The sequence below is a fragment of the Leuciscus leuciscus genome, assembly GCF_965113295.1.
Source record: "Leuciscus leuciscus genome assembly, chromosome: 25".
Lineage (NCBI taxonomy): Eukaryota > Metazoa > Chordata > Actinopteri > Cypriniformes > Leuciscidae > Leuciscus > Leuciscus leuciscus.
This window is the reverse complement of record NC_138724.1, coordinates 24,362,808-24,388,721: the sequence shown is the minus strand read 5'-3', so window position 1 is coordinate 24,388,721 and position 25,914 is coordinate 24,362,808. Positions and strand designations below refer to the sequence as shown.

Here is a 25,914-nt window from a genome sequence, read left to right as displayed (position 1 = left end):
GCCCTAATGCAGCATTATGTGCTCACATCCAAGTGCTAATTTTACATAGCTTATTGTTTTGGTCATAGTTCTTTATTCATACTTCATAGTTAGTTTAAATCCTTTAAAATTAAATCAGTATTTGAACAATATTTAATAATGTTTACTTTAAATAAAACTGACTAAAATCGTTCTTTATATATATACTGTATAGTACAAGTCTGTCTTAGACACATTTGACACATTAGACACTTCACAAATGTGTTGTTTTAAGTTGGTTATTTATGTTTTGCTTTAGTGTAACATTAGTGTAACAGAACTAAGAACTAATATATATATATAAGCTCTTATTTCTTACATTTTTTAAGCTCTTATTTTGAAAGAGTTCAGGGACCTTAATTCTTTCAAAATAAGAGCTTAAAAAAGTAATTATTTTTTAAAATGCTGCAATAAAGGTTCCACTGGGTTATTAAAACTACTGTAAATGCTTTTTCTTTTCTTTTTTTTACTCCAAGGGGTTTGAATATATGAAAAAAGAGAGCGAGTGCTGTGAAACATGTACTCAAGTGGCCTGTATTTATGATGCACCAGACAACACCAGACATGTTCTCAAGGTACAGTCTCAAACTTTTCTTCATTCTTTCAGTTCATCAGACAAAGAGCCTGCTCTGAATTAATCCTAATGTGCCTCTCTGTCTTTTTGAAGGATGGAGAGGAGTACAAGTACAAATGTGAAACTGTTACCTGCCGTCAAATGAATGGCTCGTTTGTGACTGTGAAAACCAACACAGAATGTCCTTACTTGAGTTCACAAGACTGTGGGCCTGTAAGTAGAAGCTCTAGAATCAATCATTGCTGATCAGTTGCATTGTGGCACGTTGACCAGTGACATTCATACAGCTTCCACTTGATTAATAAAATGATAAACTTGCCTTTCACTTCAAGGGGTTTGAATATGTGAAAAAAGAAGGAGAGTGCTGTGGATCATGTACACAAGATGCCTGTATTTATGATGCACCAGACAACACCACTCGTAGTCTCAAGGTACATTTAAAAACATTCTCAAATTTTTCTTCATCATTACAGTTTATTAGAAAAACAATCTGCTCATGGATTCATGGATTCTGTCTGTCTTTTGTTAGGATGGAGAAGTCCACAGTTACACATGTGAAACTGTTACCTGCCATCAAATTAATGGCTCGTTCATCACAGAGAAGACCAGATCAGAATGTCATTACTTGAGTTCACAAGACTGTGAGCCTGTAAGTAGAAGCTCTAGCTTCAACTCCACACACACATTTTTTTTTTTGCCTTTATTAAGATAGGACAGTTGGTCAGGGAGCGAAGTGTGAGAGAAAGGATCACAAGCTGGGACTTAAATATATATACACACGGATCTCATTATTAAAACTATACTGTAAAATCTTGTTTTTCTCTCCAAGGGGTTTGAATATGTGAAAAAAGAAGGAGAGTGCTGTGGATCATGTACACAAGAGGCCTGTATTTATGATGCACCAAACAACACCAGACAGACTCTCAAGGTATTGAAAACATTCTTAAACTTTCAGTTCATCAGACAAAGAATATTTCTGGCCTTCAATCCTCATGGAGTCTGTCGGTCTTTTGTTAGGATGGAGAAGTCCGCAGTTACACATGTGAAACTGTTACCTGTCATGAATTTAATGGCTTATTTGTGACCGAGAAGATCAAAACGGAATGTCCTTACTTGAGTTCACAAGACTGTGGGCCTGTAAGTAGAAGCTCTAGCTTCAACTCCGTGTTGAACACTTCTGGGTGCATTTTTTTGGGCAAATTTTTTATAATTATTTACGTTTGCCCAGCCCTAATGCAGCATTTTGTGCTTACATTCTATGTTTTTTTCCCCCTAAAAACTACTATATAAACTTGTTTTTCACTCCAAGGGGTTTGAATATGTGAAAAAAGAAGGAGAGTGCTGTGGAACATGTACACAAGATGCCTGTATTTATCATGCACCAGACAACACCAGACATGTTCTCCAGGTACATTCAATTACCAAACTTTTCTTTGTTTGTTCAGTTCATCAGACAGTGAATCTGCTCTCTTCTTCAGTCTTCATGTACCTGTCTCTATTTTTGTTTAGGATGGAGAAGAGTACAATTTCAAATGTATGAATGCTACCTGTCTGAAAAGGAATGGCACGTTTATGACGATAGAGAGCTTTAAACAATGCCCACCCTTTAATCCAGATGACTGTGTTTCTGTAAGTAGAAAATCTGTAATTCGAGGAGCACACATTACACCCTCGTTCTGCTTGTATTTTATATCCCTGTTGCTTTCTTCTACTGCTTGAGTATAGAAATGCGTATTTGACATATTTCAGTTTTTGTCAATGATCTCAAAACATTATCACAGCCATAGAAACGCATTCAAATAGTCATCATTTACTCACGATCATATTATTCCAAGCAATGAAAGAGGATGGGGGCTCATCAAATGCACTATAAAAAGATCATAAAAGTTCTGGTCTTCTTTGTGTGAGGAACAAAATTTCAGTTCACTAAAAATCTTGCTTGACAGTCATGGTCAACATTCACTTTCATTGTGTGTAAAAGAGCAGCTTGGATATTCTGCTGCAGTTCACAGTAAATAACTCATACAGGTGGCAAAATGGTATGGGACGAAATATTCCTTTAAAGGTCGTGAAAGTTGAACCTTTGGTTAGAGAATTTCATGTAATGTTTCAAGAAAATAAAACTTGTAAATTGTGGTAAATCAAAGATATCTACAATATGTTTTGGAAAAGTCATTTTGTTCAGATGGCTGTGATAATTGTTTTGTATGGAAGCTTTGTTTCCACTACAGGATTAAAAAACTTTTTATCTCACAATTCAGACTTTTTTAAGCTAAGAATTGCGAGGTATCAACTCTCAAAAGGTAATTGAGACTTTATATCTTGGAATTCAGTTTTTTTTTTTTCTCTCAGAATTGTGAAAAAGAAAGTCAGAATTGACTGACACTCAGATGAAGTCTGACTGATTAATGAAACGCAACTTAGATTATTCAGCAAACTCTGCTCTTTTATTATCATCACTTCATCTTCTGCATTTCTCTGGCTTTTCCAGTCAAACTCTCATGCTCATAGAAGATTGATATCTTCTGGCAGGGATTTGACGTCCGGGGGCCGGATCTAATATATCTGATATTTCTGACGTTGAGATCCATCATATCTAACATCAAATTTCATAGAATTTTACAAAATTTTTAAGCAACGTTTCCTTTCTATTATTTGTGTCCTTATAGGGAACAGCACAATTTGACAAAGATGGATGCTGCATGATCTGTAAGATATTGTTTCCTTGAACAAAAACTGTATTTGTATTAATGCAGATCATTTAATAGATGTTACGTAAATTAAAAATAGCGTACGAGGCAAAAAATGCATATCTGCCTCTATTATCTCTCAGGTGAACTCAAAAACTGTGTTGTTAAGAAGAACCTCACCCGTCTGCATGTCAATGATTGCACTTCCATCACGGATGTAGAAGTCACTTCCTGCACTGGCCACTGTGACGACGGATCAATGTGAGAGCATTACACACCTATCGATCACACACATTTTTTTTCTTCTAACAAATTCTCAGAAGAACCATAAAAGTCTTAGAGTTACAGAGTAAAACTAATGACAACTCGTTTATTTGCCATTCATTTTATATGAGGTTCGCAGCCGGGTTACCAAAATTCAGGACATGTCTGAATACAGTCTAAAACTTTTTTTGATTTATGTTGTTTAATTTAATTAAGGAGAAAAATGTCAATATTGATTGTCAGTATTTATTTAAAATCAGCTTGTTAAATATCAATTCAACAGATTGTTAAAATGATGTTGTGTGATATTGATTGAACACTGTTGAGAGAAGGTCAATACCTCAGATGTGAGAGAGGACAAAACCAAGGGAGAATAATAATTTATCTATTGGCTTAATCTGCTATATACTAGTATATAATACCATACTACTGTATTATATTGCATTTTAATATAATAGTTCCCAAAACAACAAACAAATCCACAAAAAGAAATCACATTGAAACCAGTTTCTGAAATGGCTCAGAAAAGTGAATTTAACTCATTTGTTGGCCATTTGGTTTGATATTTTGTCAGGTATCCAATGAAATACTTAAATTTTTCAGTTTGCTTAAGCATCCAAACCTTTGTGTGGATACCGTATAATAGGATAAACTCACATCCAGCTGTGCTACACTCATTTGACTGGTGTTTTCTTGGAAACCTGCACAGGTATTCAATGGAAGAGAACATCATGAAGCACAGCTGTTCTTGCTGCCAGGAGGAGAAAACCAGCATTCGACCGGTGACGCTGGAGTGTGCCAATAGTACCAAGATTGATCATAACTACATGTACATAGAGAGCTGCACATGCACTCCTCCCAAATGTGAAGAAGACAGTGGAAAAAAGCTTGCAATGATAGACCCCCAAATAGAATCTTCTAGATAAACCTGTGGTAAAAACCTGCACATTTCATTAACTGATATAACGCACGGAGTTTAGGTAATGTCAGTTTACTAGTTTTCACTGTAAATTATAAGATGATTGTTAGCTTTTACATCCAAAATCTGTACATTTAAAAAAAAAAATATATATATACTGTAAAATGACATAAAATGTCCTGTTAGATCCATTACAGGTTTTCACCATATAAAGTAAGGGAAGTTGCCATTATCCAATAAACAGGTTTTTATCATAGCACTTTTACAGTCTTTTGCTGTTAAAATTACAAACATTTTATGCAGTGTAGTAGAGCCTAAAAATATATAGGCTAACCGAAAATGACAATAACAATGATTTAAGCTGATTGCTGTAGTGCATTAATGACTAAAATTATTTTGGCAAATATTGCACCACTTATTTTTTTCTTTGTGGTTTGATCTAGAGGTAAAGTTATTTTTTGAAGGGGGCATTTAAAAAAAACTTTTTGGGTAATGCATGATATAATGATGTTTTTCCTTCCAATGAAATGAATTAAAATCACAATAAAGCATAATAAAGAGCATCAATTACAGTCTCTTGGGTGTGTGTGCGTGTGCGCGTGTGCGTGTGTGCGTGCGCGTGCGCGTGTGCGTGTTTTCTAGAAAAGAGCCAGTCTGCATACATTGATAGTACAAATCATTGGAGTACCAATTTTGATCTGAAAGTAAATTTGCTGTACATATTTTATCGGTCTCTTAATTTATAATTTTATGCTAGCATTGTAGCCCATACTTAAATGTAATCTTCAGTACATGGTTTCATATTTACAGTGAAAAAAGCTCCTAAAACTGAAATTTGTTAGATTGTTTATTTAGATTTGAATCGCACTGTATAAAGCCTTCAGTACCTGGCCGGGGGAAATGCATTGGTCTACATCTTACCACAAGAGGTCCCTGTCGTCAAGCTACTGAACGGGACAGATTTCCCTCAGGTATTTTTTTACGTTTCTGTTGACATCAGTCCTCCTGAAACAATTATCCACACATGTTCTTAATTTAGCATATTATAGAAAACCAGATTTTGATTAATTTGTTAAAAATTTGTGAATAAAAATCATAGTTAACCGACGTCCCACAATACCTGGGCTACTTTAATGTGTCTCATCACATAACGTACAGTAGCGATCGTCACTCGTGTGAACGAGCACCGATTTGACTCCGATTTCGGGCTTTTGTCCAAGTAGCAGTCTAACAAGATAAGGTAGGCTAAGTACATAATTTAAAAAATGAACCCCTTTAAACTGTACCCTATGTTATTCATTAATTAATGAAATATTGCATTCTTTTCAGGTAACATTTATTCAAAGTAAATAGCTTATACTAACATCAAAACAAACGTTGATGTTTTGGTTCGCAATTGATTACATAAAGACATAAGATATCACAGATTTACGTAATTTAACAAGACTTTAATTTAAAAATCCCTGGTGGCCAGAGATTTTCATCCACATCACACACATAGCCTGTGAATGCTGAATCCATACCATCAGTATCTCTGCAGGCTTCTTATATTGCTCGAAGAAGACTCACTTTGTTCCAGAGGTAATTTACTTTCCGTCTTCAGGAGGTGGAGAGTTCAGAAATGGAGAATCTTAAAATATGATTTCAACATGATGCCATGTGACAACATGCCATGTTTATTTCTTAAATATAGCCTACTGTAGTGTTCATGTTGTGAACAAAGTTGAGCTAATCTGCTTGTATCCACATCTGGGACATCATCACCGTCACCGTTGAGACAACATCTATCCTCAAGAGCTGATGTGCGCTGTCTGTCAGCACTTGCTCTTTTATAGTGTCTTTAAGGAAGTGTAATCTGATTAGGCTTATGCACAATTATATTGTCTTTCAGTCCTATCAACATTTAATGTTCTGGACGTGTTTGAGAATAAACAGGATTAGAAAGCTTGATGGGGAAAAAACTTTGTCACGCACATTTATCGCTGCTGTCATCTCAAACTAACAAGGGTGTGAGTCCTGAAAGAACCATGAAGACAAAATACACAGTACAGTATGACGCACTAAGCCTGTGTACTCTGCTGGTATGAGTTTTGGGCTGGCAAGATTATAGTCAAGATTAGATTTTATTATTTAATACCACATTATTATTAACTGATATATTAGTAGACAAAGGTCTAATATAATGAACCATGTAAGGGAACAGGTTTTTCTGAAAAATGTACATTTCATTTGTATTTATGCAGATCATTTAATCGATGTTACGTAAATTAAACTCTGTCAACTCCGTCAGACACATTAAAAAGCGTGTTATTTTATTTTGATCCATCAAACAACAGTGTAAAGTCTTCAATTATGTAATAATGGTGTTTAGTAAAAGTGAAAAAATACATTCTCTAAAGAAATTTGCTTGATTAGGGTTATTATGAACAATCCAGTTCTTAAATCCCTTAATTATCTACCATCCTTTGAATATTAAACATGACTCTCTGTGGTCATTAAAAATCCCAGGATGTCTTTCGAAAGAGTAGGGGTGTAACCCCGGCATCCTGGCCAAATTTGCCCAGTGGCCTCTGTCCATCATGGCCTCCTAATCATCCCCATATACTGATTGGCTTCATCACGGTCTCCTCTCCACCAGTAAGCTGGTGTGTGGTGGGCGTTCTGGCGCAATATGGCTGCCGTCGCATCATCCAAGTGGATGCTGCACATTGGCGGTGGTTGAGGAGATTCCCCCCTTCTATGTAAAGCGCTTTGAGTGCAGAGAAAAGCGCTATATAAATGTAATGAATTATAATGAATTAATGAATTATTATTATATATAACCAATATTCTCAGTAAATCACACATAATATCATGTAGTTCAGTTGATTTTTTCAAAATATTTTAACAATAAATGAAAAAAAAAATATATATATTATTTCAAAATGAACAGAAACCTTCTCCTGACAGTGTTATATACTGAGGGAGTTGATAAAAACTGACGGAGTTGACAACTGTAGTTACAACAACTGATTGACAAGACAACAAATTAAGACAACAAATTTTTAAACTAATATTTAATTTAATACAACATTCCTTTGAGTGGTTTGTTTCTCCTTTTATTGGTACAGTACGTACATCTCATTCTGGGTCTCCAGTAGCAAACAGAATATAAGAAGCGTATGTTAGGTTGAGTGTAATGATAAGCATTATTATGTGCCATCCTGTAGCAGCAACAGAAATGTGAATCCAAAGGATCTGTCTTTAAACTGCATCAATTACGTATTTTATTTGTGTCGACCTGCATGACTTAAGCAGTGGGAAACTGGCATGTTGGCTTTCTATGAAGTCTACAGTAGAGGTGGGGAGCTGTTGACCTCAACTGGGGATGTCGTTGGACGGTGGAAGGAATACTTCGAGGATCTCCTCAATCCCGCCGTCACGTCTTCCATTGAGGAAGCAGAGGCTGAGGGCTCAGAGGTGGACTCGTCCATCGCCCAAGCTGAAGTCACAGAGGTAGTCAAGAAACTCCTCGGTGGCAAGGGACTGGGGGTGGATGAGATCCGCCCTGAGTACCTCAAGTCTCTGGATGTTGTGGGGCTGTCTTGGCTGACACACCTCTGCAGCATCGCGTGGCGGTCGGGGACAGTGCCTCTGGGATGGCAGACCGGGGTGGTGGTCCCTCTTTTTAAGAAGGGGGACCGGAGGGTGTGTTCCAACTACAGGGGGATCACACTTCTCAGCCTCCCTGGGAAAGTCTATGCCAGGGTACTGGAGAGGAGAATACGGCCGATAGTAGAACCTCGGATTCAGGAGGAACAGTGTGGTTTTCGTCCAGGCCGTGGAACACTGGACCAGCTCTATACCCTCTACAGGGTGCTGGAGGGTTCATGGGAGTTTGCCCAACCAGTTCACATGTGCTTTGTGGATTTGGAGAAGGCATTCGACTGTGTCCCTCGCGGCGGCCTGTGGAGGGTGCTCCGGGAGTATGGGGTCCGGGGTCCTTTACTAAGGGCTGTCCGGTCCCTGTACGACCGAAGCAGGAGCTTGGTTCGCATTGCCGGTATTAAGTCAGACTTGTTCCCGGTGCGTGTTGGACTGCGGCAGGGTTGCCCTTTGTCGCCGGTTCTGTTCATAATTTTTATGGACAGAATTTCTAGGCGCAGCCAGGGGCCGGAGGGTGTCAGGTTTGGTGACAACACGATTTCGTCTCTGCTCTTTGCAGATGATGTTGTCGTGTTGGCCTCATCAAACCAGGACCTTCAGCATGCACTGGGACGGTTTGCAGCCGAGTGTGAAGCGGCTGGGATGAGAATCAGTACCTCCAAATCCGAGGCCATGGTCCTCAGTCGGAAAAGGGTGGCTTGCCCACTTCAGGTTGGTGGAGAGTTCCTGCCTCAAGTGGAGGAGTTTAAGTATCTTGGGGTTTTGTTCACGAGTGAGGGAAGGATGGAACGGGAGATTGACAGACGGATCAGTGCAGCTTCTGCAGTAATGCGGTCGATGTACCGGTCTGTCGTGGTAAAGAAAGAGCTGAGCCGCAAGGCGAAGCTCTCGATTTACCAGTCAATCTACGTTCCTACTCTCACCTATGGTCATGAGCTTTGGGTTGGGCGATCCCTTAGAGATAGGGTGAGAAGCTCGGTCACTCGGGAGGAACTCAGAGTAGAGCCGCTGCTCCTCCACACCGAGAGGGGTCAGCTGAGGTGGCTCGGGCATCTGTTCCGGATGCCTCCTGGACGCCTTCCCGGGAAGGTGTTCCGGGCGCGTCCCACTGGGAGGAGACCCCGGGGAAGACCTAGGACACGCTGGAGAGACTATATCTCCCGGCTGGCCTGGGAATGCCTCGGTGTCCCCCCGGAAGAGCTGGAGGAAGTGTCTAGGGAGAGGGAAGTCTGGGCATCTCTGCTTAGACTGCTGCCCCCGCGACCCGGCCCCGGATAAGCGGAAGAAGATGGATGGATGGATGGATGTAACAATGACACCTTAAAATAAAGTGTCACCCAATTTAAAAAGAGTGAGGACACAATTTTGATAGGCATTTTTTTTTATGGAAAATATAATTCAAGATTTACTTTTTTTTGTGTAAAACATAGGCTATATGTCAAATAAGTGTCTGTTGTCCCCCAGGGTGTGTATGTGAAGTTTTAGCTCAAAACACGTGTGTATCCCTTTAAATGCAAATGAGCTCTGCTCCCGGCACAGAGGGACCATTTTTATTTTATATAAATAAAAATATATTTTTATATGTTTATATAGGCTTTATGTAAAATACAATAAATGCATGTGGCAAGTTAATCTGTTTGACATTATGAAACTCATTATGATTCAGGACCGGACAAAATCATCAGCAAACTAAGAGTGTTTGAACATCTTACTTTACAATTGATTGAATTTCGATAACACATTTTAAAACCAGATTTGCATTTCCTGAAGGAATTACTGTAATAGACCTACCTTCTCGGAAGGCAGAAATCGTTTCTATGAATCACTATTGACACTTTCACAATGTTTGGGGTTTGTGCCTAGAGCACTATGGCCTACTTGTTACTTTTTGAATAATAATAATATATAAAAAATAAAAAAAACATTATTTTAAATGTAATAATAATAATAATAAATAAAAAAACGAAACTTGATGTGCATTCAGTGAGCATCAACATTTAATCCACAGACATCACTTTAAATATAAGTGGGATGATGACAGAGAATCAACAAGGTAATGGAAAGGAAATGTTTAAACATCCAAATGTCTCTGGAGGCAACGACAAACATAGGTCTTATCTTCAATCAATCGTAACAGGTTTCAGAGAATTAGGTTTCAAACATGTCAAACAGACCGCGACAAGGCTTAATAGTATACCCTATAGCACAGCTCTGCTGGCATGCTAACTAGTGGATCAAATAATGGTCATATAAATGTTTGGGCTAGCTTATAAACGTTTTTGTATTTATGGCTTATATTGTAGCCTAGCTTATATTTTGAATGAATCAAAGACAGCGATTTGTGAACACATCAAATTTTAACATCAAGTACGATAACAACAAGAAAAGCTAAAAAAAATATGCTTTTTTACATTTCCAGGGTTTTTAGAAGCAGAAGTCATAGTTGGGTAAACTCATTTAACCTATAGTGGTGAATGGAAACTACAACAATAGCCTATACTATAGCATTTATGAATTTACAAAAGAGGGGGAAAAAAATATTGAGAGATTGATTACGTTGGTCAGAGAGAAAGATTTGCCATGTAATTAATTTGCCATAATTTTTTGAAACATTAAGCAGAGTTAACCATTTTTCTGTAATTTCATGCTAAGGTAATAAAACACAAAGTATTATAAAGTGTTATAAATGTAGATTAATAAATGTGGAAATGCATCATCACAGTCTGTGAAGGGTCCATCTCAAGAATCTTAATTGTCATAAAAAAAAATTCCGACTTTTGTTGATTCAGTGCCTCCTCAAAAAAATTTTTTTTCCGGTGCCCATCCTAAATACGCAATAAAAAGATAAGCGCACACACACCACAACTATGGAAGTTTGTTTCCGCCCCAGATTTAAAAAAAGAAAAATCGACAGCTCGCAATTCTGACTTTTTTTCTCGCAATTGCAAGATATAAACTCATGATTGCGAGGTATAAAGTCAGAATTCCGTGATTTTTTTTACTTTTTTTCCTCAGAATTGCGAGAATTAAACTCCCAATTGTGAGTAAAAAAAAGTCAGAATTGTAAGATAAAAAAAGTTGCAAATATCTTTTATTCCGTGGCGGAAACAAGCCACGGAATAAAAAAAAACTAAGAAAATTTTGACTTTTTTTCTTTCAATTGTGAGGTATAAACTCACAATTGCTAGTTATAATTTCAGAGTTGCGGGAAATAAACTTGCAATTGGAAATTTATATCTTGCAATTCTGACTTTTTTCTTACAATTCAAAACATTTTCTCACAATTGTGAGTTTATAACTCGCAATTGCGAGTTTACATCTCCCAATTCTGAGAAAAAAGTCAAAATTGTGAGTTTATATCACACAATTCTGAGAAAAAAGTCAGAATTGTGAGTTTATATCACACAATTCTGAGAAAAAAGTCAGAATTGTGAGTTTATATCACGCAATTCGGAGAAAAAAAGTCAGAATTGCGAGATGTAAACTCACAATTGACTATTTTATTTTTTATTTTTTATTCAGTGGCGAAACATCACACCGACGCATATTAACATTTGTTTATTATATGCGCACGCTGCAGTTTTGTTGTCTGCCACTTTAAATGCTATGAGCTCATTAAAAACGGGGGATTCTGACTGAATGTCATTGTTGGTTTTTATCACCCATTAGCTGAAAAAAGTGATTCCAACGAAATATCATTCCTCTGCGTCATTACCATTATAGTTGTGGTGTGGACATCCCAGTTCTAATAAAATTAGAAGGTTTATTAAAACTTTATAGTTATAGGCCTAGTTATCGTGTGTGAATGGGACTTAAAGCTCTTTGCTTGGAGCCACAACACCTGCTGTGTTTACAGAGGATTTAATGACAAACCATCCAGAAAGACAACTATTAATAATATGAATCTTGCAAGTTAGTTTTATAGGTTAAGTAACACATACAAGATAAACAAAATTCGATGTATTGTATTATGATAGTTATTTTTGAAGCAATGTCAAAATGAAGAGATTGAAGCCACTTGATTTTAAATAAAAAATATAAACATGAAAAAATATAAATTGATTGCTTGATTATCTTTTTAAAACTTTCAAAAAACTTTTTCCAGCAGATAACTATATAACATAGGGCATAGGCTAAGCACAAGGGTCTCTCAAATGCCTTAAATGTAAATGCAAGGTAAACATTTAGGGCGTGCATTTTACAGTGCGTCTCTACAAATTGTCAAGCCCCCAAGTTAAAATCAAACCAACCATCACATCCTTGTTTAATTTGAGATAATAACAGAGATAAACACTATGTTGTGAGTGACAGAAAGTGTTTTTTGCCACCAGGGTTTACATAAACAATGTTTATTCTCAAACACAGCTATTCTTATTCAATTGAAAGATAACATGCCATAATAATGCATAAGCCTAGGATCCACCTTCTGATCACAGGATAGGTGGTCCCAAAGTAAACTAAAAGCTAGTATAAAAGAGCTCGTGCTGACAGACAGCACACTTTAGCTCTTGAGGATGGATGTCTCCACAGGGACTGTGAGGATGTCCCAGATGTGGATGCTGAAATGGGTCGTTCTACTGGTGGGGCTGCAGTCCGTACAAGCAGGTTAGAAAAATAAAAAATGATCAGTTACTGCAAGAAACGCTCACAATATTAGCTACACAATATGACTATCTGTCTTTCTTTGTTTAAAGACTTTATGAGTGATTATGGAGCAATGGCAGATTCTATGGACTTTATTTATCCAACAACAGCAGGTGAATATGGCATTATACTGTATAAGATGTACTAATTATTGATTCATAAAGAAACTATAAAATAACACACTTATTTAACAGATACCAAATAGAACTGGTGCTTTATGTACTGTATGTCTAAATGGACATACATATTACACTTATGACACAAAAAACATGTTCAAGTTTCGATTGATTTATTGAACTATGCAATTCAAACAGCCAAATCATTACCATTCAGCTAAGTTTTTTTTATTTTTATTATATTTGCAAAGAGTATTGTAGAAAGAGTGATTGTAGAATATTGTGAGTGTAATTTTTCAAGTATGTGACAAAAAATGACAACATGTCTGTCTTTTTCTGTTTTAAGCATTCCCCACGACAAGTGTGCTGATCACTACCGGTATGATGTTACTCTTTCTTTCTTTCTTTCTTTCTTTCTTTTTAATAATTTAAAATATATATATATATATATATATATATTCCTTGAGGTTAACTTATAATGTACCAAAAAAAAATTCAAAAAAAAAAAAAATATATAGTGGCAGATTAAGACTCTTTGGTGCCCCTTAGCACTGACACCTAGAGTGCCCATAATAATACATTCAGTTATTATTATTATTATTATTATTATTACTATTATTATTATTATTATTATTATTATTACAACTTTCATTTCCAACTAAAATCTGTCTGTATGACATCAATATGATGTTGGGTTCTGATGTCAACCCAACTTTAATTTCCAACCAAAATCCAACGTCTGTCCAACATCGGATGTTGACATCAGTCTGATGTTGGGTTCTTCTTTTCCAACCAAAATCCACTGTCTGTCCAACGTCGGATGTTGACATCAGTCTGATGTTGGGTTCTTCTTTTCCAACCAAAATCCAACGTCTGTCCAACGTCGGATGTTGACGTCAGTCTGACTTTGGGTTCTTCTTTTCCAACCAAAATATAACGTCAATCTGACGTTGGGTTCTGACGTCAACCCAACTTTCGGCACTGACACCTAGAGTAACCAGGTGAACAATGCTGCAAAATGTTATTGCAAATATTATTGCTGCAAAATATTATTTTAAAAAAACTGAACAACATCTAGAAAATTTAAAAATGAAATGCAAACATGCCAAGGTTTTAGACTGGTCTGGCAATAACATCTGTATAGCTATATGGTTTTGAACTGAAATAAAATAAAAAAACTCACTCGTTTACACTCTGCCTCTTTCTGCAACTTTTTTGCAGTACAACGTGAAAGTACAAGGCTGATGCTCTGTAGTGGATTCACACATAGCCTACATGAACGTTGCGAGGCAGTTTCATTTCTATTGAAAGTTAATGAAAAAAATGTTAATGTAATATGTTCATTGAAATGAAACGCGCGTGCTCACGCAGTAGTTCGAATCTGGCGGTAGATCGCGCGTCCACAAAAAAAAACTTATAAAATAATGAAAATAATAAACTTGAAACAAAACATTCAGGGAATTTAGAACGTTCTCATGAAAGGGTATATATAGCCTATAGGCTAGAAATACGTTTAAGCATGAACCGCTTGTTTTAAAAGAGAAAAAAATATTTGCGTGGTGGCCCTGGGCACTTGCCCAATTGCCCATATGTTTAATCCACCTATGTATACATGCGGAAAAACAATTATTCTCAACCCTCATTTTGACTCTCTGTCAGAAATGTTCAGTTTTTAAGGGGCGGCTCTTTTAAGGCGTGTCAGTAAACGGCCACTAATATGATTGGCTAACCCACTTGCTATTGCGCATGAGTATGTGTTATTAAAACATTATCCAATCCCATTTAACCGTCATTTACAGACAAAGCATTATTAAATCATTTACTTACAGTTTGTGATGCAGCTACAATCAGATCCAGTACAGTTTAGCTGCTTCATCTTTTAACAAAAGTTTCTTTGTGAACTCTCCATTACACAGTGCCTCGTAAAAATAAAATAAAAATGCTCTGAACAAACATATAATCCTCCAACATGATCCGGGATGCCATTAAGATAAACCATCCACTTATATAGAGACGCAAACAAGTTGTTTAAACTGGACACGTCAAAGCGAACGTTCTTTCACTCTTCCATTTGAAACTGAGCGCAAATCTGTAAACTGTATCCAGTGTAGACAGCGTCTGTGATTATAATGGGTTCTGTTTGCTTTCGACATGACGCGACACTCACATACAGTGTAGGCCAGTGGGCAGGGCCTATGGTGCGATGTTATATAACTATTCGTCAATGTCTTGCAATGAAAGTATGCAAATGTATGCATATCACAGGATGAGGAGAAAGTTTTAAGCTATAAAACTTGCAGGATGTTTTAATGATACAAAGACTTCTTATATGTCAAAAGATCAAGGCAAATTTGATTTCTCATGTTATGACTCTTTTAAAATGTTAGTATTAGTGTAGGCCTATACAACATTTTACACATTAGGAGACTAAAATATTTTTTGAGAGACAACTATAAGTGATCCATTGACTTATTCCCTCAAAAAGTAGGTGGTGCAATCAAAACATTGCTTAGTATGTTTTAGCAATATTAGCACAACCAAATTTTGTTTGGTGCCACTAATGGCATAGCAATTATGCACTTCACCTTCAATTGTGTATTCAAGAGAAGTATTTAGTACAAATCACACATTTATACGTTTTCTCTCTTGATTCAGCTGAACCGAATCCTGATCATCAGTCCACCATCTGCAGTACATGGGGAAATTTCCACTTCAAGACATTTGATGGTCATTTCTTTCAAGTGCCAGACACGTGCAACTACGTTCTGGCGGTGATGTGTGACACCACAGCTTCTGACTTTAACATCCAAATGCAAAGAGAGATTGTGAACAACTCAATCACTTTTAGCACAGTCACAATAAAGCTGGAAGGGACAGTCATCAAACTCACTAATGGCGACATCACTATGGGAGAAGAAATGTGAGTTCACACATACATTTTCTTAATATGAGCATTTTTCATCTGGTATTTCAGTATTTTTATTTATTGAAATAAATAATTCATAATTGATCTTTTTGTGCTAGATATTAAGAATATCTGTAAATAAATGTCTTATTTTAAGCATAAATGTAACTACATTTTGTGAGGTTTATGCTTTAATGAATCAAATAATCAAAAAGTGGGGTTAGGACAAAAAACCTAATTCAATATATATTCTCTTATAAAATATTTATCTTAACCAGTATTTCAACTAAATTTATTTTAAGTTTATGAAATTTTAGACTCAAATATTTTAAAAAAATTAGTAATGTTGACTTTTTTTCTTTTTTTTTTTGCTTTGACAGGGTGTCTATTCCGACCTATAATAATGGAATTAAAATCGAGGGAAGTTCAACAAGTGTCAAGATCTCAAGCAAACATGGAGTGACTGTTTTCTGGGAGGAAGACAACTCTCTATCGGTATGATTCAACATCTCTGTGCACACATCATTTTATCTTGAAGCTTGATCTCAGACTTCTGATATTAGAGTTGTTGTTATATGATGTTCCCCAGATTGAACTTCCTGAGAAGTATCAAGGTCAGACCTGTGGACTCTGTGGAGACTTCAATGGCAACAAGGCCGATGATATCTCTGTTCTCGGTAAACCTGATGTCTTGAATTCATTATTGCCTAGATTTTCATATAAAGAGTTAAATACAGCAAGTTAAGTGACCAATAGACACATACTGAATCTCTAAAAACTCCCATACAAACAGTGAGATAATTATAATTATTATTATTTACAAATGGAAAAAGAGTGGGTCCAACTTTACCTTCCTAAAGGCTTACAAGGGTCATCTTGAAGCCTCCTTGGAAGTGTGTTGAGGCCCCCTGGTTGAGAACCACTGACTTAAAGATAGGTTTAGTGTAACTTGTTCATCTGAATCCTTCTCAGGTTCACCCTCATGGAAGGTGTCCATATCGGCTGAAACCTGTGAGGAAGTTCCACTTCAACCCACTGATCAATGCAACCAGGTATGAGACAAAATCAATGTTGTTCTCTTGTTCAAATTTTGGGTGCCCTCTTAAAATAAAACAATGGGAAATTTCATATTAAATTCAACCATTTACTGATTGAAACATTGGTTGCAATGAGACAATCCTCTTAAATTATATATTTTTTCCACCTAGACAAGCGTTTGCCAGCAGTATCTCAGCAGTCCAGGGTTTAGCGACTGTTACAATGTGATGGACATGGGATCATTTGAAGAAGCCTGTGTGAACGACCTGTGTCAATGTTACGGCAATCACGACTGTCTCTGCAACACACTCACGGAGATTTCACGACAGTGCACACATGCTGGAGGAAAACCAGGAACATGGAGGACAGAGCAGCTCTGTCGTGAGTATCATTTCTGGAAGATGAAATTAGTTATGATGGAGAGAATGAGTTCACCCAAGAATGAAACACATTTATTTTCTCACAAATAAATAAAAGCTTTTCAAGAAGAAACCCCCAATATATTATATAATAATATCTAATACTGCCTAAAATAACACACACAAAACAAATAAAAAAGTACGCTAGAAACATTATATTTTCTGCATTGATGTGTTAGCTTTAAGTAAATACAGAAAAAATTCTCTGTTTCTTATAACAAATGTTATACAATTATCTAGAGGAACAATTGTGTTATGTTTTCATATGTTCTTCTGTGGATCAGCAAAGTCATGTCCTCTAAACATGCAATACCTGGAGTGTGGAAGTCCGTGCAAGAACACCTGCAAAGATCCAAACGCAAGTCTAATGTGTAAAGAACACTGTGTGGACGGCTGTTTCTGCCCTGAAGGTAACAATTTATAATAGGAGACAAGGTTTATAGTCTCTTATCCTCACCAAGGCTGCATTTTTTATATTAAAAATACAATAAAACAGTAATATTGTGAAATAGTGTTACAATTACTTTTTTTCAGGATTCTTTGATTAATAAAGTTCAAAAGCACAGCATTTATTTGAAATATAAATATATGGTAACATTATAAATGTCTTAACTGTCATTTTATATTAATTTAATCCATCCTTGCTGAATAAAAGTATACATTTATTTTTCTTACTGACCCTGGGCTTTAGAATGGTAGTGTATAATCAATGAATGCCAGCATGTACAGACTCTAAATGAACTCATCAGCTCTCAAAAAATATATCTGATGCCCTAGAAAACACATTTACGCAATTGTCTGGCTTTCTTTATGTAAAAGGCACCGTGGAAGACGACATTGGACAGAGTGGCTGTGTTCCTGTGAACCAGTGTCCATGTGATCACGATGGCACAGTATATAAACCAGGAAACTCTTACCAACAAACTTGTAAAAAATGGTAAAATTTGAATTGAAATATTTTAGTCACATTTAAATTCCTTCATACATTTCCTCATGCTAACACTGAAGCATTCTGTGTCAGTGTGTGTGCCGCGGGACACTGGACCTGTACAAACCTGGAATGTCCCGGAATCTGCTCTGTTGTGGGAGGGTCTCACGTCACCACTTATGATGGAAAGAGCTTCACCTTCAGTGGGAACTGTGACTACATCCTCACTAAGGTCTGTCAGGATATCAGATGATCCACAGATATTTTCTGTCAGGGCGAGATCAATGAAAGTCTTCACTTGTACTTTTATTCACATGGTTTATTTATAAATCAGGAAAGCGGGTGAATTATAATTTATATTGAATCAACATATATAATTTGGAGGTACTTACAGTCCTTTTTTATTTCAGCACTCTAATGACAGTGATATTGCTGTCGTGGGAAATCTGGCAAGGTGTGATCCGACCCGAACAGACACATGTCTAAATTCAGTGACCCTTGTCATCTCGGGGACCACTGTAAGTACTGGGTTTAAATAATTATAGATAATTTATTAATTCTTGCTAATAATAATACTGACTACTATGAGCAATAATAATACAGTCTTAATAATAATAATAATAATAATAATATATCTTTCTTGATGTTCTACTAATAAAGCAGATTAGTTTTTCCTCCACTGGAACTGTTGCAGTGAATAAAATAAGCCCACATGTGCTTCCTGCTACCATAGGTGGGTTTTTACAAATATATGGGAACTTTTTATTTTGTCATCATTATATATAAAAATAACTCATTTTTTTTGTCCCAGGTCCTGTGAGCATCTTCCAGCCCTCTTCCTCCTTCATTATTGCTGATATGAAGAGTCTTCGTCTAGAGATCCAGTTGGCTCCAGTCATGCAGTTGTATATTGTAGCCAGCACTGAAGAGAAAGGGAAAATGAGTGGTAAGTTGGGAAAAAAATACTGCTTTCTGAAAAAGTAATTTTTTATTTGTAGGAAATAGATTTCTAATGACCTACTTTTGACCATGTTCCTCTCAGGTCTGTGTGGAAACTATAACGACGTCCAAACAGACGACTTTAAAACTGGATCAGGCATGATAGAGGGCACACCAACCACCTTTGTTAACTTTTGGAAAAACGGTTGTCCAGATCTTGAAATCACATTTGACAACCCCTGCAGCCTGAATATAGACACAGGTGCTTACTGCATTAAATAAGAACAACACGCTCACAATATTCATGTTACAGTGATGATTTCATTATTTTCTTGACATAGTAGGAAAAAAAATCACAACATTTTCATTTCTGCCATGCTAAACAAAGTAAACAAGCAAATCTCCTGTTTTTGTTCTCGTAGAGAAACTTGCGAAAGACTGGTGTTCCCGTCTCACAAACCCAAATGGGACCTTTTCCGTATGTCACTCAGAAATAGATCCTGAGATGTACTACCAAGTAAGTCTTTGTACATACAAAAACTCTTCTCTTCTGAAATTTACTGTGCAATTGTGTTCCTTAATGCATGCATTCAATCTGTTTTTTTCTCTGCAGTGGTGCGTCTATGACACCTGCAAGTGTGCAGATATTAAGAAGTGTATGTGTGCGGCCGTGTCCAACTATGCCCACGCATGTGCTGCCAAAGGAGTCATTCTAAAGGGCTGGATGGATTCAGAACCCTGTGGTGAGAACTTTATAAAGTACACATTCAAACAAATATTTATATGTGTACTCTGTTTCAAATTAGCCTCTGTTTGTCTCTTGCTATATAGACATGATTTCGGAGTGTCCAGGAAACATGAAGTACTCTTACGGAGTGACCAGCTGTGAAAGCACCTGCCGATCTCTCAGTGGACATGATAACACCTGCCAAGGGTCCTTCACACCTGTAGACGGCTGTGTCTGTTCTGCGGAAACATACCTCAATGAAGAAGGCAGATGTGTACATGCTGACCAGTGTCCTTGTTACAATGAGAACCAAGCCATAAAGCCATCAGCAGTGTACTACAAAGATGGTTCTAAATGGTATAAATAGCAGTTTAACATATGCATTATGTATCCATTAACTTTTTTCTTTACCATTTTCACTCAACAGCCCTGCACTGCCAAATGAAAAATATATATTTTTTTACATTAGAAGCAAAATAATTGCTGCAAAATGCAGTTTAAAATGATTTTAGATGTCGCATGTCCCAAAGGCATACACCCATATAACAATATTGACCTGCATTATTAACTCTTGATGGTGGATTTTTAGTAATTTTTGCACTGTTTTGTCAAATACAGCACCTGTAACCGTGGCATATTGCAGTGCTCCAGTCAAACAGGTGAGCTAAAACTAGTACTTCCACAATATACTACCTTCTAAATTCAAACTTGAGGCATCACTCGTATGATGTGGGCTAATTTTTTGCATCTCATATATGTGCTTGTTGTGTTTTTAGACTGTGTGGCTCCGATGACATTCTTCAAATGCTCATATTCTGGAGAAAAAGGAACAGAGTGTCAAAGGACATGTGAGAAACAAGACCCAAATAACTGCGTGAGTTGGGATGGATGGATGGATGGATGGATGGAATACATGAAAAAGAGGATTAATGAAATGAAAAGTCACAGCAGTTTTGATATTTAAATGAACTTTCAAAAAAATCCAGTTTGCTTATTTTCAATTCAAATGCAGGCATTCTCACGCCATTTCTAAATGGTGCAAAACCCTGATGTAGATAATATGAAATGGCAAATACATTAGAAGTTTGCAGGGAAAAGTTGGTTTAACAAATTTGTCTTGTCAATAGGTGAGCACAGGGTGTGTATCAGGGTGTATGTGTCCAGACGGCCTTCTGGGTGATGGCAAAGGTGGGTGTGTGGAGAGGGAAAAATGTACATGTACCCACGATGGAGTCAACTATTCACCTGGAGAGCAAGTTCAGCAGGACTGTAACACCTGGTGAGCCAATCGCAACTGTTATAACCTATGTTATCATAGTGCCATGCTTGTTTTATCATTTTACATCTACAGTACCAGTCAAATGTTTGGCCACACATCTACAAGTGTAGATGTCACATAGCATGATCCAGTGTGTTTACTGTTAACTAAAAGTAGAGAGTAATCTATAAAAAAAGCTATCATTCTATCAGTATTTATTTGTGAATTGTTCTCTATATTTCAGCACATGCATAGACGGGATGTGGATTTGTACAAAAAAGGCATGCTACGGCACCTGTACCATCTACGGTGAAGGTCATTTCAAGACTTTTGATGGCAGGAAATATTCCTTCCATGGAGACTGTGAACACACCTTAGCCCAAGTATGTTTGACTGTGCCAATGGAAATAAATAAATAAATCTATTTATAGATAACTAACAAATACTATTATGTCTGCAAAAGCACTACGAATAATATGAAAGAATCATATGAAAAAAAGGGCTGGGTATTGACAAATTTTATAATTCTATCTCAAAGGAACCCATGCAGTTGGTACATTAATGTAATATTAAAGTGGTTTGTATACAAACATTTAAATTAAGGCATTTTTAACAATAACAAAATACTAATTTTTTTATATACTCCGTTCTACGTTTATTGTTTTTAAGTTTTCATGACGGATTTATTCAAATATTGAAGAATAGGTTAAGAAAAAATATATGTAAATAAATATCCTGCATATATCTAGCAAAATGCTCTTAGTGTCCATTTTTCTAGCTAATTATCGAGCTATGGTCAGTTAATGGCTTTCCTGAGGTAAATGTTACGTTACGTGACATTGTTTACACCCTCTGTTGCATTGACATTTTTCGGAGGTAAAAACACTGACTGAGCGATTACATAAAAACAACATATGTTTCAACATACCTTCTGATGTTAATTCATATTTATTTCAAGCTATAACAGAAGTAGAGGAAGAGGTGGCTGGTTCACGTGCGCTCCGCACTGATGCTTTGCTTGATCAGCGATCTATCATAGCACATTAAAGAGCAATAGAACGGAATTCATTGTTTTAATAAATATGAGACTTTGTCTCAAATCAAAAGTAACAAAACTTATTGCAATTTGTTGGTTTGTGAAGTTTTGTTCACACATCAACTGAAAACCGCGTAGACTCTTGGATCGATTCTTGTGAATAAGAATGAGAATTGATTAAAACCGCGAAATCAATATTTTCAACCCAGCCCTGATGGAAAACACAACTTTTTATATAAATTAGACAGATGAACTGCATATGAGGGTTAATTATATGAGGCATTATAATCTGGAACTTTATTCTACTTTTATTATGTGTGTAACCCCTCTAGGATTATTGCAGTACGAACTTCTATCCCTCCTTCCGCCTGGTCACAGAGAACATCCCCTGCGCCACAGCCAACACTATTTGCTCCAAGAACATCAATCTGTTCTTTGGGGTGAGGTTCTTTCATAGCTCAGAGTCAGCACAGGTTTATTAGTAAAGCATCCTAAAATGCAATATGTATTGTGTCACTAACTATTCAAATCCCACAGAGATACGAGATGATTTTAACTGAGGAGGGTGGAGTGAAAGTTGTTAAAGGCAATGGCACAGATTACAGATATAAAATCCATTCTGCGGTCCTATATGTTGTCATAGAAGTCGAAGATCTTTTGAATTTGATCTGGGACACTAAAACGAGCGTGATGATCCAACTCCATCCAAAATTAAAGGTATGCATTCCTTAAAGGTACACTCGTACACAAGAACCTTCTACCCTTTGTTCAATTACTCAACTAAACATCCACATGATCTCTATGACAGGGCAAGGTGTGTGGACTGTGTGGAAACTTTGATGGCAATGCGAACAATGACTTTATGAAGCCCGATGGAGCAGAGGTGACGGATCCAGAGAAATTTGGGAATAGCTGGAAGGTGAAAACCGACTGCCCAGATGTGGAAAACGTGAAGCATCCTTGTGACGCAAATCCCAACCGGCGTTCCTGGGCTGAAAAACAATGTGGAATCATTATGAGCCCTGTCTTTAAAGACTGCCATGCGCCTGTAAGTAACAATTAACAAGTTGCGGACAAAATCAAGCCTTGTTTGTGTTCTTAAAATTCTACGTTTTTACCCATGACTTTCTAAGCTATGTGATGCCTAGAAATGCTCAATCATCACTGAAATGTATTTAATGTGTGTTGCTTAGTACTTTACAACTTAATTTAATACATCTATCCCTTGTTTCACAGACAAGGCTTAAGCCTAGTTCTACACTAAAATGCATGTTTGAGCTGTTTTAACTTGCACTGGCATATCTTAAAATATGTCAGTGCCATTGTTTCTCACAATGCACATCAGTAATGTTTTTTTCTAAGGCATATTTATAAAAGCTACTTAAATACCCTAATTGAACTGGTGTACTGGTGTAATACCCTGGTGTACTGTAGCTACTGTATCATGGTAACCCGTGAGGTTCTGTGTGTCTGACTTTCCTGTCTCTAGGTGGACTCTGGCCCATACTATGATGCCTGTGTAAGGGACACCTGTGCATGTGACAGCGGAGGTGACTGTGATTGTCTCTGTACTACAGTGGCAGCTTATGCTGCTGAATGCCGTAAAAAAGGAGTTTGTGTAGCATGGAGGAGGCCACATTTTTGCCGTAAGTTTAAATATTTCTAACATTTATTTTGCCTATAAACATACACTGCAGCCAATGTACTTGGGGAAGAATGCATTTATTGTACTCCAAGTTATTTTATTATCACAAACACGTCATGTCATCCACTATAAATTAATGTTGTTATTTTTGTATTAGTGCTTTTCTAGAAAATGACTCAATGGTCTTACTAAGGCTTATATCACTGCATTTAAATACAATTAATAATTAAAAAATGTTTTTCCATATGTTGACTAATATATTACTTTATTGGAAACAAGACACAATAGAAATATATATAGTAACATACACACACACACACATACATATATATATATATATATATATATATATATATATATATATATATATATATATATATATATATATATATATATTAGGGGTGTGACGAGACGCTTACTCCACGAGACGAGACACGAGATTGGGTTCACGAGAACGAGACAAAACGAGATTTTTACAAAATTTTTAAGAAATCCTCAATGATGGATTTCCAAATATTCCAAAATATTAATGGAAAATAGTCTTTTATTCAACTGAAAATCACAAAATGCAAAACAATTTAGGTGCATTTTGAAATCAACTTGTAATGAACTTGTACTTCTATTTTAAAGAATTCTATGCAGTAAAGGACATGCAAACACTGCAAAATGTTTTGCTATAAACTCTACCGTCTGGCTTCTCCCCTGTACGATTTCACATGAGAAATCTAACTCCTTTCCACAAATCGAACATGAAAAAATAAAACAGTATTTATATAAATAACTGAAATAACACTTTAAATGCAAACAGTAAGTGTGTATCCATAATCAAAGTACTGCTCTCTCAAAACTACAAGTTCAAACAGAAACACATTTTTTCTTCAAGCATGAAAAAGAGATAAATGAACTACACAGAACAGTCTAAGATTATGGTCATGTTCTTTTTCAAGAATTTAAGCATGTCGACGATTTCTGGCAGCAGTTGAGACCTTTGGGCAGGGCTGCACGATATGAGGAAAAGCTGCGATGTGCGATAACATGTTTAATATTGCGATGTCGTCATCATGTCGATATGACTTGTGATATGAGAATGTTAGCTATACTGTTCCCGTGTCTTAGTGCTTTAATAGGTTCTTTGCGTGATAGGTCAAATGTTTATTACCTGCCTGGTTCAGATTACATTTTAGCACGATTTTGGCACGATCCGTTGCGTGGAGATTCGGACAACGGGCGTCGGGACGCAAGATTCGATCGTTTCATTTCGTATAGTGTGTCATAGTGGGCGATAACCTACGCGTCTGCGATGCTTCAGGACATCACGACAGAAAGACTAGCATGTTTAATTTTAACGGTCCTCCACGACGGGTTGAGTGCGAGCGAGAGCGTGCGTGCGCAAGTGAGCGCATGTGTGTGTGTGCGCGGAGTGTGTGTGTGATTGGCCCGGCACACAAATGATTTAAAAGTGGCAGGGGCATCTTCAATACTAATTTCACCCTCACGCTCCATCACTGACATCACAACAACTCACGAGACAAAGTTTCACCTCGACGAGAAATCTCGTCGCGTTTTAATCTCGCGAGATCTCGTAACACGAGATCTCGTCACACCCCTAATATATATATATATATCAGTGGGGATTTCTTTAAGACTGCAAGGGAAGCTCAACTTTCCCTATAATGTCAAAAAAATAATGGTCAAATATGTACTATTGTGTTAACATTTTATTGACTAAAAATGCATTAGAAAACGTTCATCTCAAAGACGAGTTCGTTCAGAATCAGTTACATATAGCAGGTCGGCTGACTCAATTTCCTTATCATACATTCCCGTAGAGTCACAGTGCATTTCCCTGTTGAAGCCCAGCGTCCATTGACTTCAATGGGGCTGCTCTGAACAGTTTTTTTCAGTGCTTCGAAACTAGATGGTCATTGGATAAATGCTGCGAAGCCTGCGATTATGTCCCGCCCACGGACGCTCAGAGTCTCTGGGGTGAATGAGGAGTGGGCTGGCCTGGAGGCTTCTGCGTGATGACTGGAGGGTCTTTCGAAAGGCTGCATCTCCTTTTGATTGATAGCGATTTCATACAATAAAAAGTCGCCGAAGCTATTCGAGCTCAGTCCCATCGCGGATTTTTCAAGTGTAGTCGAAAGAC

At 36.9% G+C, this 25,914-nt stretch overlaps 1 protein-coding gene across 1 annotated transcript in view; it reads left to right on the top strand.

The window, feature by feature from the left end:
- The first annotated feature begins 12,567 nt into the window (after positions 1 to 12,567).
- muc5.1 (mucin 5.1, oligomeric mucus/gel-forming) overlaps positions 12,568 to 25,914 on the top strand; it is a 29,829-nt gene continuing 16,482 nt past the window's right edge. Inside the window, exons 1-26 of the mRNA XM_082158966.1 lie at positions 12,568 to 12,715; positions 12,805 to 12,867; positions 13,217 to 13,249; positions 15,526 to 15,790; positions 16,156 to 16,270; positions 16,365 to 16,452; positions 16,748 to 16,827; positions 16,984 to 17,194; positions 17,517 to 17,642; positions 18,052 to 18,169; positions 18,254 to 18,392; positions 18,571 to 18,678; positions 18,821 to 18,893; positions 18,972 to 19,106; positions 19,203 to 19,361; positions 19,522 to 19,616; positions 19,713 to 19,842; positions 19,931 to 20,183; positions 20,445 to 20,485; positions 20,603 to 20,700; positions 20,954 to 21,105; positions 21,329 to 21,467; positions 22,453 to 22,560; positions 22,658 to 22,837; positions 22,929 to 23,168; positions 23,610 to 23,766. Coding sequence (XP_082015092.1) covers positions 12,652 to 12,715; positions 12,805 to 12,867; positions 13,217 to 13,249; positions 15,526 to 15,790; positions 16,156 to 16,270; positions 16,365 to 16,452; positions 16,748 to 16,827; positions 16,984 to 17,194; positions 17,517 to 17,642; positions 18,052 to 18,169; positions 18,254 to 18,392; positions 18,571 to 18,678; positions 18,821 to 18,893; positions 18,972 to 19,106; positions 19,203 to 19,361; positions 19,522 to 19,616; positions 19,713 to 19,842; positions 19,931 to 20,183; positions 20,445 to 20,485; positions 20,603 to 20,700; positions 20,954 to 21,105; positions 21,329 to 21,467; positions 22,453 to 22,560; positions 22,658 to 22,837; positions 22,929 to 23,168; positions 23,610 to 23,766 — 3,370 coding nt within the window. The 5' untranslated portion in view covers positions 12,568 to 12,651. The remainder of the gene's footprint in view (positions 12,716 to 12,804; positions 12,868 to 13,216; positions 13,250 to 15,525; positions 15,791 to 16,155; positions 16,271 to 16,364; positions 16,453 to 16,747; positions 16,828 to 16,983; positions 17,195 to 17,516; positions 17,643 to 18,051; positions 18,170 to 18,253; positions 18,393 to 18,570; positions 18,679 to 18,820; positions 18,894 to 18,971; positions 19,107 to 19,202; positions 19,362 to 19,521; positions 19,617 to 19,712; positions 19,843 to 19,930; positions 20,184 to 20,444; positions 20,486 to 20,602; positions 20,701 to 20,953; positions 21,106 to 21,328; positions 21,468 to 22,452; positions 22,561 to 22,657; positions 22,838 to 22,928; positions 23,169 to 23,609; positions 23,767 to 25,914) is intronic.